Here is a 13,151-nt window from a genome sequence, read left to right as displayed (position 1 = left end):
AGTTGCTCATTATTCTACCACGGAGCTCAGCAAAAACGAATTCGTGTTTTCTTTTTGACCACCTAAGTCCCTTTTCAATAAGACAGGGAGGAGGAGCATTTGTACAGATGAGTGAAGCAGCCTGTGGAGTCAGAAGAGGGCAGAGGATGCATTGAAGCCCGAGTTACAGTGGTTATGCACCACCACATTTGTGTTCTGGACACCAAACTCTGGTCTCCTATGAGGGAAGTGTGCTTTCTTAGCCGTTTTAATCTTTATCTCCAGCTCCCAAGGATGTAGCTCAGGCTGGCTTCAGACTCATGACCCTCCTGCCCTCACCTCTGCATCTTATGTTCCCAGCACAACTGGATGATTAGGGTTCTTAAAAGTCATGATCCAATGAGTGAGTCCCTTTCTTACTTCACAGAGACTTAGAAGGCTTCTTCTAGAGTTTCCTTTCTGGGTACTCAGCCCATTCCTTACTCGACAAACTCATGTGCATCTTTTATGATCCACTTTCCCCATAACCTTCTTTGAGGTGATCCTTTGTCCCAGTCAGAGAAGGCTCAGGTATGTGTCTCAGTGAGGGATATTTATGTGTCACGCCACATGTTAATAATGCCTGCTGATGACCTGCTTCTAACTCCAGGGCCCACGCTGGAAGAACATCCACTTGTATGTTTGCATGGTTTCTAAGATGGCAAGAGCGTATTTATAGAGGCAGATGCTGGATTACTACATCTTCCTACCCACGAGGATACTCAGAATTCATGTGCAGTCGTGTAGCTTAAACGAGACTAGGATGGGGAAGTGTGAGCTTGCTGTGTCCAGAAACAGGAAAACATTTGTGAACAATGCTACCATCAAAACCTTCCTCAATACCTGGCTTCTCTTATGGTTGTAGCCTTTCACTGACAGCAGTTTATCTGCCACCTTTCTGTGTTCAGACCAAAGGCTTGCAATGAACAATAACTTAGCTGCCCTCTGGGTTGGCTAGTTTTATTCCAGTCTGACACAAGCTATAGTCACCTGAAAGGAAGGGAGCTCAATTGTGAAATTCCTCCAGAAGATGTGGCTGTAGGCAAGCCTATAAGGTCACTTTCTTAGTTAGTGCTCGAGGAGGGAGGGTTCAGAACACTGTGGGTGGCACCACGGTGCTTGTGGTCCCGGATTCTATAAGAGAGCAGGATGAGCAAGCCACGAGCAGGAAGCCAGTAAGCAGCACCCCGTCATGGCCTCTGCATCAGTTCCTGCCTCCAGGTTCCTGCCCTGTCTGAATTCCTGCTGTGACTTCCTTTGATGATGGACAGTGTTGTGGAAGAGTGAGCCGAATAAACTCTTGCCTCCCAAGTTGCTTTGGTCCTGGTATTTCCTCACAGCAACAGCAACACAAACTAGGCCACTTTCGAAGCAGAGTGCCAGGCTCCCCCCGACTCCTGTTTGCTCATGCATGCGTGCAAGATGTGTGGTGCTGGTGCCACAATTCTTTTCCTCTATCAAGATTTCTGCTGTGAGAGGGGTTCCCCGGAGCATTCCCCGGAGACACAAACTGGCACACAGGAAATTACTGGCTGCTTGAATTCTCTCATTAGCTTTTGGTGCTTTGTTCTCATGCCACGGTTGTGGGATTCTTGTTAACTGTGGTTCTCCTCCTAAGACCTCAATTATCCAACAATAATTCTTATTTATAGGTTGACAGTTCTTTAGGACTGAAAAGAGTCTAATGTTATTTCACTGTGTCTTATTGGGAAATAAATCAAACTACTTTTCTCTTTCAAAAATAAACAGATAAATGAGGTTTTTAGTGACTTGGCATAGCCATTTTTTCTGTTTTCTACAAATTAAAATATTAGGGTGTCAATAATTGCCTTGTTTGAAAAAACTGAATTTGACTGTTTTCAACTTCAAGGTCCTTTAAGCTGACATCATAGCTAATAAGAGATATATGAGTTCAACTTCCATGTCGAGCCTGTTAAGTGAGTGACTCAGGTAATTTAACTTCTGAGAACTTCCATTCTCTACACTTTAAAGCAGTGGTGATGTAAACACTTAAGTCATGGAGTTACATTTGAACTAAGCTAGTTCATACCTTGGATGATATGAAGAAGCTTCAGGTTCATCCGGAACAGACACATAGGCAAGCTGATCTTGCCTATGATGGGTCTCCAAACTAGACCTCATGCTTTCTGTCTTGGATTCCTGTGCTGTTTTGCAACCCCATCAACAATTATGTAACAGCAGTTTGAACTAAATGAACATAAATCCATTTTTGAAAACATACCTCCGGGAAAGGCTGAACTCTGTGTTCACAGTTGTAAGGTATTTTAATCTTCGTTGGGAACTGCTTATAGTCTGTAGGTGATGCTCTGACCTCCATCCCAAAGACAACATAGTCTTCTGTTGAGTCAGCCCATTCATTATTCTGTCACCTGCAGCACAACCCCACGTTGGAGCATGGAAGTGACCATTTCACATCTGCTGTCTTAAGTCTAGGGTACAGTGTAGAGGAAGTGGCTGCAGCATCACTTGGTACCAAATAAAGCATATCCCAGTAGGCTACCTAAGCAGAGAAGGACTGGTTTCTTGATCTCTCCAATGAGAGCCACACCATGTCCCGTGGATACCCAATGCATATTAAAGGGCCTCAGTTGGGCCTAGATCTGGTGCATTTAAATAGAGTATCTTACTTGGTGAGAAATTAACAATTGATTTTTGTCTTCACCCTTCTCAAGTTCTCAGCTGTGGCACCTCACCATGCATTTTTTTAACGCTTTCAGCCCAGAATGGAGTCCAGTGCACCAGCTGCTTTTGCACCCAAGCGTTTGAATGTAATGCACCTTGATTTTACTCCTGACATCAGTGGGCATTCACCTTTCACAATTTCATTCCGGGGTAATTATACTCTAACTTCATTGCTCCACTCACCATAATTTCGTTTCTTCTTTTTTTTAGATATCGATGAGTGTGCAGCTAAGATGCACTACTGTCACGCCAACACAGTGTGCGTCAACCTGCCAGGATTATATCGCTGTGACTGCATCCCAGGATACATCCGTGTGGATGACTTCTCCTGCACGGGTAAGCATTAAGACCGCCACGCTAGCTCAGCACCATCCCTGGACCCTCATGTCATCTCCTCAGGCACAGAGTCCCGAATTTTACCTGCAGCGTTTCCCCCCTGCCTCACTTCAATATCGTCTTTTGAGACAGAATAATAACGAGAGCAATTTTGTCTGCATAATTGATTCCCACAGCCAGTATTTGTGCCTGTGTGTGTGTGTGAACATACGTAAATGGGTATGTGCGTTGAAATTGAAGTCCCAGTTGCCTATGGTAACACTGAGGGACCAAGAGATAGTAGTTCTAAAAATAGAAAGTGTCACACACTATTCTCTTGCTATCATAATGAAATGGTTTTTTTTTTTTTTTTGCATATAAGAAAATGTCAGGAAAGATAATCATTAGCCTGAGAAGAGTGGTAAGCATGTTTAGTGGTCAGAGATTGAACGTTTGGGAGCCAGTCAGTATTATTTGGTGAATGTTTACTTATTGTTAGTTTGTCATCTCTTCTCTCTCTCCTAAATATTAGTCTACAGTTGCCTGGTCAGGGGCCCTGCCCCTGTATGAGAGGCACCTACTTGTTATATACCTAGTGTGGAGTTCTATTGTATTTCTTTGTGTGTGTGTGTGTGTGTGTGTGTGTCCATGGGTGTGGTACATTTGTACACCTTCATCAATTTTATGATCTCATATGCAGCACCTTTGAGTTTTTGCTCCCAGCTTCTCTTTCTTTGAGTTTCTGAATCATATATACCATCTGTAGTCCTAGTCTGTATGAAGTCAGGTCTTCTTAATATGTGTACAACAGAGCTCTCCATTTCATTCCATTTCTTCAATTTTTTTAAAAGCTGGCAGTAACTGTATCGTCTGCCCATTTTTAAAGGTAAACATTTGACGGTTGTGCCTAACCTCCTTTTCACTCTGGGAGAGGTGATCTATTGAGTCTATACTTAGAGTTTCATCTTTAGTCTTGTTGACTCAGTCTTAACACTCACACTGTCCTAAGTTTGTGTACTTCCTTTCATAGCTATACCATGCAAGTGGAATTGCCCTACTCTACTATAATCCATTCTTCATATGATTTTAAAATATTTACTTGTCTTTGTGTGTATGTGCACGTTGTGTGAGTATGTGTGAGTGTGTGTGGGTGTGTGTGCACTTGTGTGTGGGTGAGTGCTTTCAGTGGCCAGAGAAAGCATTGGACCTCCCATCACCACAGCTTGGAACTGGAGTTACAGATATATGTGAGTTGATTGTTATGAGTGCTAGGAAGCAAACTGTGGTCCTCTGGCAGAACATCCAGTCCTCACTCTTTACCCTTGAGCCATCTCTCCAGGAACCTAAAGCACATTGTTATGAACTGAAACTATACAAATGTACTCAAAACTCTCCAGTATATCTTAGTACACAGAAAATCAAATTTGATCTTTATATTTCAGTACAGAATGGTGGTATGGTGGTTTCCTCCTTTCTGCCTCTAACGTCTTTGTGAAACGTTTTCCTCCCTCTATTATGGGATGCTTACTTTCATCTTGGCTTCTCTTCCCAATGAGCTTGTTTCTCAGTGAACTGTCACCATCCCCCCGCTTGGATGTTCTTGGAAATCTCTTCATCTTGGCTACAGGTCTGTCTTCTTGAAATCTCAGCTTAAAAGTGAGGCTTCCTCTGAGCAATATAAATCACCATAATTCTCCCATTATAACATCTGAATTCAGTCCCCTTAGCATGACATCATCATGTAGAGTACGTTTTTTTATGTTCTGAAAACATTTGCTTTCTGCTCTGTCTTGACCACCTATGACATTGCTCAACAAAGAGAGTGGTGCTCAGTGAATACTTGTTGAGTGGATGAATGTGTTAAAGTAAAGGAAATCCTCAGGTGTAGAATATTGCTCACATCTTACAAGTTGTGAAGATTAGTAAGTATAATATATATGAAAATAGTTAATGTACTACTTAGGTTAGCCAGGAAAGGATATTGTACTGTAGCAGATAAGCTTAAGTACAAGAAATGTCATGGTGTCACCATCACCTCTCACTGCCACTTATTCATTGCTGATCAACAGGAGAAGCTCTGTTGAGTGTTGCTTTGAGGTTCAAGCTAACAGAATAGTCAGTCACTGCCATGAAAAGTGGAGGAGAGAGAACATGGCCTTACCCTGAAGCTGTGAAATGCACCCCCAGGAAGTGATACTGATCTTGACTCACTGAAGAGCTGGAACTGAAACTTCTGGCCGCAAAGGGAAGAAGAAGTTCAGCCCTGTGGTGTCATCTGGTGGAGAACCAGACGTATTTAGTGACACTGTGTTAATGAACACTGTAAATGGGCTGATGCTTGATTCTCAATGTAGTTTCTCTTGACACCAGAAGGACTCTGTAAATCATTTTGCTACAGTCGCTGACAAAACAATAGGAAAGATGGTCTCAAAAATGTAAATAGGGTTTAAGATGCAGGTCAACGTTGGAGAGCTTGCCTAGCATGTGATGCCCTGCATTCAAGACTCAATCGCAAAATAAAAATCCATTGTATTATGTATAATGAGGGAGGTGCTAGCAAACAGTCATCAGAAAAGGGCCCTTGATTTTCAAGAAAGAGTACTGTTTATTTTTGTTTTTGCAAGGTAAAAGGAGCTACTGGAAGCAACTGAAATGTGTTCACATATGGTGACTGTATTAGCTTAGAATTTTACAATAGGAAATGTAGATGGGGAGAGCCAAGAGATATCCTTTTAGTTCTCATTTCTTTTCTAGTCTGATTCAGGGGCCTCTGACCAACACTTTCATGGAAAACCAAGTCCCTGGAACTGGGGCATCTCCCTTGCAATAGACTAAATATAGTCTTTATTCCTCAAGATGGAACCTCTCCACCTAATATTTGACATTCACTTATTGATGAGTAAGACTTCTCCCCTTAAGTAGTGCCTACCTGATGACACAAACAAGATATGTGGTAGATTTCTTCCACTATATAACACACACACACACACACACACACACACACACACTCAGATGTCTCATTTCCAGGTGACAATTTACTGGAGAAATTTCCAGGTTTAAAAGCATCTGGTGTTATCTTAATAGTTTGCATAACATTTTTGTAATTGACAGTCATCGTTTCCAAAACTCACTGTAGTCTTCTTCATCCTGGGTCAGTTACCTACTGTTGTCTTTCACTGTTGGTTTCTAGTCTGTCAAAATTATATCTGCTCATCTTTCTTTTCTGTGTATTCCATGCAGAACTCATCAGCCATTGCTTATTAGGCATTTGGTTAAGATCAAATGAGGACATCAGTAGACATTCTGAAAAAATTCATGTAATCAATAATTACCGAGTCTAAAGTTTATGTGGGTGTATGTATGTACACACACACCACACACACACACACACATATATATATGTATATATGTGTATATCAGATTTAGTCAACTGATTGGTTGATTCACACATTCATTACATGACATAATCAATATGCAATCAATGTCCTCCATGTGTTAGGGTATACAGTAACCTAATTAGGGGAAAATAATCCATGCACCCACAGAATTCATGGCTAATGAGGGACCAACTTCATATTGAGGAAGCTCTTATTTATTCACCACCAGAATAGGTGGTGATGATAGGTCAAACCAACCTGTCATCAGTGGCTAGGAGGGAGTAATGATTACTTAGTATTAAGTGCTCTATCATCTTTACTCCCTAACAAATATAACAGAAGGGCCCTTTGCCACCTGTCAAAAATATCTTCTGCCAACAGTCCTCTTTGAAGCCTGTACCTGAAATAGAAGGTGCCATACTGGTCCTGGAGAAAAGAGGTCAAACAGAAAACTGATACACAACCAGAATCCATTTTTTTTTGCTGGTTAAGATGTGAAAGAAAAATGAACATGGGTCTCTGTTAGTAGAGCTCTACCCTGACATGCATATAACCAGGGGCTCTATCCCAAGTACTGTATAAAACCAGGTGTAATGGGGCATATTTCTAATCTCAGCACTCTGAAGACGGAGGTAGGAGGATCAGAGTTCAAGGTCACCCTTGACTGACTGCCTTGTGAATTTGAGGCCAGCCTGGGCTAACCTACCTACCTATGGGGCAACCATGCTCTCAGAGATTCATATTGAGAAAAGTTGTCTGAAACTTGAAAGTGTAACTCAGTCATTAATCCTGGAGACTCAGGGCTGTCTCACACTATACGTAAATCTAAGCAATTTTCCCTGGTGTGTTTGAAGAATGAACTCTATCACATTTGGCTTTTGACACTGAGGGGTGGGGGGTCATGTTTCCTTGAAAGTTGTGTCAGTCTGAAGCATTTCCTCTCCCATCTGAGGTTCCTTAGTGGATCTTTTATGAGTTTTGAGAGGGCAGGAGCCAGTACTTGGCTTTGTGTGTCGGGAGAGACTTTCTTTTCTGAATACTCCTTTATTTTTGAGATGGCCGACGGCTTGATTTGTTGTCTCCTGACTTTCATTTCTCCCCAGCTAAACTCCTCATGCTGTGGCTGTCTGCTAAGATGTTATCATTAGAGATGCAGGCAGCTTTAAAGAGATGCTTATGATTTATACCAAAGGCAGGTGACAGTAGAACAGGTGCTTGACAGTAATGGAGAAGCATTCATTTTTATGCCAAAAACTTCCAGTGAAGGTAGGATACAAAGAAAAATGAGATAACAAACACCCCACGTGGCTTCGATTACCTCACTAAAATGATTTTTATTTTTTTAATATTGGTGTGGAAGGACCCTTGAATGATGCATGTGTTTAAAATACTCAGATGAAGCTCAGTTAAAGGCCTAGATATAAAAGTCTATTAACTTAATGGTTAGAATTAAGCACCTTATAATGAAGCAAGGTTAGGCAAGTCCTTAAATGCTTTGTGAGGAACAGTTAGCTGGTAGGAATTTTAGGGTTGTCTTGTAGTATATGTTTTCAGCACAAGGTTGATGATATATACATAATTTCCCAATATAAGACAGTTGATATTCTCCCATTTAGAATTATATGCAGTGTGGAGTAGAGAGAACATTCCTCAGTTTGACAGGATAACATTGTAAATTAGCCATACCTTTCAAGTATATGCCATGTGATTGCTTCAGACTGCTTGTAGTTTGTACTTTGAGCTGCCTGTCAGCATTGTGAAACGAGTTATTGGAGTAATTACTTGTTTTTTTATTTTTTTGGTTTAAGAAGAGGTGATAACACTGTAGTAATGGAACGAGTCAGAAATGTATAGAACACACTTTAATTTTTAAAGAATCCTATCACTAATTAGACTCAATAAGTTAAAAACATTTAGAAGAAGACAGTAGGTGAATGGGAAGAGATTTGGGAGGAGTATAAAGGAGAATGGATACAACAAAAATATATTGCAAACATGTATGAAAGTTTCAAAGATTTAATAAATCTTGAAAACTGAAATTTCCATGCCAGCTATAGAGTACAGGATGTTTATTAGAGATGCGAGGAATCATTTATCAACATATTGAATAAGAAAAGTAACAATTTTGATATGGCATGCTTTGTTGACTCCCATCGGAGGCCTTAACCTTTTTGAGGAGTGGATGAGGGAGTAGGAAGGAGGTTGGGGGAGGGAATGGGAGGAAAGGAGGAAGGGGAACCTGTGGTTGGTGTGTAAAATAAATTTTAAAAATTAATTTACAAGTCACAACAAGGTATCTTTGGGTATCCGAATACTCACCTATAAGGTCTGATTATTTTAAAAGCATATTTGCCTTTTATTTTGACTTGTTGGTTTGATATTTGCCTCTCTTTTTGTTTCCTCCATTTAAATAGATAAGGGGACTCTGTTGTCCACCACTCCTTCCCAAAGCAGGAATGTGACTGTACCTAAGTAGCATTACAAAATCATGACCCACTAAGACAGGGATTGCCAGGTAGATATCCTGACACATTTTTAAAAAGAGAGTCAGTTCTCTCCTGTGTGGTTTTTCTTTCTTTGTGGTTAAGGTTGTGAATGGACCTTTGCACCTCTGTTGAAATATCCATGTGTGCAGTCAACGTTGGGAGTCACTGCTTCAGCAGAGAACAGAGGAAGTTTGCGTGGGGAGAAAAATGTAAGGAGAATAGATAATTGTCTTCTGTATCATACTTAAAAGAAGAATTATCTTCAAATGGTGGTGGCAGACATGGAGTTGGGAATGTAGTGAAAGCAGAAACTCAGACTGTGCTTATAGGAAAGCCCTGCCTTCAGGCCTGCCCCAAGACATGGGGAAGAAAGGTGCTGTGTGATGTCTCCATAGGTGGGAAAGATCCAGAATATTAATCTGTGCCTCGGATGTCCTGGCAGGACAAGCTGGGTATCTCCATAGTGACTTCTGTGTTGCATGTGTCAGACTGAGCATTCTGTGTCAACACCTTGGATGTCTGGAGCACTGGAGAGCTGACGTGACCTGAAAGAAGTGCAGTGTGCCCACAATGACAGGAGAATTGTCACAGAAGACTTGAGTCTCAGAACCACTCAAGGTGAATTGAAGAAATTACACATTTTTATTGTTTACCTTTATTTTGTTATTATACACATGTATTATTTACACACCTTTGGACTGGGCATCTCTGTTCATCACAAGTGAGCAACGGCAAAGTCAAAAAAAAAAGAGCAAGTACATTACAGTCTCTCTTAAGACGGATTGTGTGGGGGAGGAAATTATTGCAAAGTCTAGTAATGGGTTATTTTATTGCATCTCCATGTGTAATATGTAATAGTGGAAAATTCAATGTTAATATCATGCTGAGATTAGTTTAGCCTGGAAAATGCATGTCAGGGAGGCCATCAGAAAATGTTTAACTTGAACTTTTATGATAGAAGTCATTTTGAAGGACGTGGCCACTGTTGGGCTTCTTTGTTGCTTGAAGTGAAGTTCTTTTTCATCCCAGTCTGTGTTGTGAAGGAACAGAATCACGTGGGACACTGTAGAGCAACCAGGACAAATGATAGAGCTTACCCCTGGGGCGTTGGTGCACAAACCTATTAAGTACTGTGCTGCCCTTGACCCAAATTCATCATAATAGCCTGTGAATATTTCTGTACATGCTATTGTTGGAGTTGTTCTTTCAGAATGACAAAGAATGACAATTAAGCTTCTTATAAAGGGGTTTGATTAAGGATGCCCCAGCACTTAAGAACTGTGTAGGCTGGCTTATGGACCCACCACATCTGGATCTGGGTCAGCAATGAATAGGTGTTTCTCTCTAACAATCTAGCTTCCCATCTTATATTCTTTATTTCCATTCTAAAGGTATAGTGTGTGTGTGCGTGTGTGTGTACATGTGTGTGTGTGTGTGTGTGTGTGTCTTCATCGAGAGAGACAGAGCGACAGACATACAGACAGACACAAACACAGATTTTTCTTGAACATTCTATAAAGTTTAATGAAATGTCTTTTTTTGTCTCTTCTAAGATCAGTGAAAATATTCACTACCTATCCCATTTAGTAGGGAAATTATCACTAGTACCATGATTTGATTATGCCACTTACATACTATGAGAATTTGAAAGACACTTAAATTATCTACTTCATCAGGAGTCATGTTTCATTGTCAAACAATTGGAAGAATGGATTTACCATGGTGGGTGTGTGAGAGAGTTCAGGTGAGTTTAACTGAATAAATCAAAAGAAAAATACAACAAGAGCAACAGTGATTCAGCTGTCTTGTTAGGTAAACTTATTCTCATGGCTCATAACCCAGCGGACATGGCTTCTCGGTTAATTCAGCTGTTCCATTTCATCTTCAGTACACAAATTCTTTCAGATTTTTACCCTATTTTTCCATTATGAAAGTTTGGAACTTGGCCATGTTCTTCACATAGTCTCAAAGTTAGCAAAACCTTTCCAAATATGAGAGATAAACTCAACTACATCTCAAACTCATGAAGGAAAGACCTTCCTTCTTGTCCTTCTTGGGACACAGAATATTTTTATCTGAAGCACTGTACGTGTGGATTCACTACAATGCCCTACTGAGTTAAAGTAGCTAGCTGTATCCATGTATAAAATGTATCTTGAAGAGGTAAAGAGAGTTGCCTTGAATGAATATTTATCCTCCCTGGGTCTAGAGCAAGCCACAGTACCTCTGGTCAGCTTCCTAGCAACAATGTACGTTATGTTGTAAAGGAAGGAGAAAATTTGTGTGTGGATAATATGTGTGTGTGAGAGAAAGTGTGTGTGAATGTGCATACATGCTCCCCCCCATGTATGTGTCGATCCACAATTGTGTAGGCAACTGAAAGAATGTATTAGAGTATATTCAACGTTTGAGTAAATTTCTCAATGTTAGAAATAATGAAAAGAGCAATGTTCTTGAAGTGATGTGTGACTCTCTGTAAATGGACATATAGAGGGATATTGTATATTCCCATATTTATCAAGCAACAGGTATTTTTATACTATGTTGTGAGAATGTAAATTGATGCAACCTTTCTTGTGGGCCACCTGATGAGTGTATCGGAAGAAGCAACTTTTTTCATAGCCACTCATCTCCAAGAGATGGTATGTCACAATTCTTCACATAAAATTTTAATTGTGACCACCCATTTCATTATTTGTTTACAAGGGGAAAAAGACTGGAAATACTGCTAGTATTCAGCAATGGAGTTTGGTTAGTTTACATTGTATACATAAAATGGGATAAAATATATAATAAATACATCTAGAGGGAAGTTTTCAATAGAAAATTCACACGATGTAGAGTGATAAGATATAAGGCAGGCATGTTATTTTCTAAATAAAATAACAAGTAAATGTTATGGTGGTATGTACTCAGACATACACATACATGGGTACAAACACAGGTGGGAATGTCAGTAACATAAGTAGGTAATACAGAGTAAGTGAGTGTTTGACATTTTCTCTTCATTTACACATATTTTTAATTTTTTTCACAGACAGGAATGTAAGATGTCTTCATTTCTGTATCTTTTAAAAACATTTCTCAGACAGGAATATAAGGTATACCTGTGTTTTACTATCAGTAAACATGCAATTAAAATATTAGAAAACATTCCAGCACTCAGGAGGCAGAGGCAGGCGGATCTCTGTTAGTTTGAGGCCAGCCTGGTCTACAGAGTGAGTTCCAGGACAGGCTCCAGAGCAATACAGAGAAACCCTGTCTTGAAAAACCAAAACAAGAAATTCTATTTATGCATGCATGTATATATGAAAACAGAAATACTGATAACGGTGACATTGAGTGTTTGACCCTCAAAGTCTCTCAACTGTTTTTTTTTTTTTAATTGATTGGCTTTAACCTAATGTTGTGACCTTTAAATACAGTTCGTCATATTGTGGTGGTCCCCAACCATAAAATTATTTCATTGCTACTTCATACCTGTAATTTTTCTACTGTTATTAATTGTAAATATCTGCTATGTAGGTTATCTGATATTTGCCCCCTGTGAAAGTGTTGTGCCAATCCCAACATGTTCCTGACCCACAGGTTGAGAACTACTGCCGTGGAGTTAATTCCTTCCATCTTCAGTCATATGATTTACAGATATGAGCTAAGGAGATTGAAAGGCTATGATATGTTTCATCAAATCCCAGCAGAATTTGGTGGCAGACATGTGTCTCTCATCTGTACATTTAGAGTCACGGTACTCTTAGTCCATTCATTAACTCGGTGGCTTGTCATGGTTGTCTCATCATTCTGGTTGGAAATTGCAGATCAAAGCAACTGCAGATTTTATGTCTAGTGAGGGTGTATCTTCACACAATGCGAGGAGTGAAAGCATGCTTTGTATTAGGGCACAGATGACCCGATCGCGTCCCAGAGGCCTCACCTCCAATGTGATCCCAGAATGCATCAAGCGCATGACTCACTGCAGACGCTGTCCTTGTCTTCGGTACCTGGCATCAGGTCCTACCTCTTCTTACAAGCTCTTCTGGCCCAATTTCCAAAACCAGAAGATTCACCCAGGTTTTTCTGCCCCAGAGTTAAGGCGAAGAGAGATACTGAGGGAGGCACAAAGGACCAAGGGTTTCCTTAGTAAAGGTGGCCTTTAAATCCCAACTGGGAAACAGCCACTTGTGGCTCCTGCCAGTAGTTCACTGATGAATTGTGCCACGGAAATATATAGTTTTTCTTTTCTGTTTTTGAACCT

At 40.4% G+C, this 13,151-nt stretch overlaps 1 protein-coding gene across 3 annotated transcripts in view; it reads left to right on the top strand.

The window, feature by feature from the left end:
* Positions 1–13,151, top strand: part of Nell1 (neural EGFL like 1) — an 846,684-nt gene that overhangs the window by 421,433 nt on the left and 412,100 nt on the right. For all 3 annotated transcript variants that reach the window (XM_040733293.1, XM_040733292.1, XM_040733294.1), the window contains one exon: positions 2,932–3,057. In XM_040733293.1, coding sequence (XP_040589227.1) covers positions 2,932–3,057 — 126 coding nt within the window. The remainder of the gene's footprint in view (positions 1–2,931; positions 3,058–13,151) is intronic.

The sequence above is a fragment of the Mesocricetus auratus genome, unplaced genomic scaffold, assembly GCF_017639785.1.
Source record: "Mesocricetus auratus isolate SY011 unplaced genomic scaffold, BCM_Maur_2.0 Super-Scaffold_100030, whole genome shotgun sequence".
NCBI classification, from domain to species: Eukaryota; Metazoa; Chordata; class Mammalia; order Rodentia; family Cricetidae; genus Mesocricetus; species Mesocricetus auratus.
This window is presented reverse-complemented; position numbering and strand designations above follow the sequence as displayed.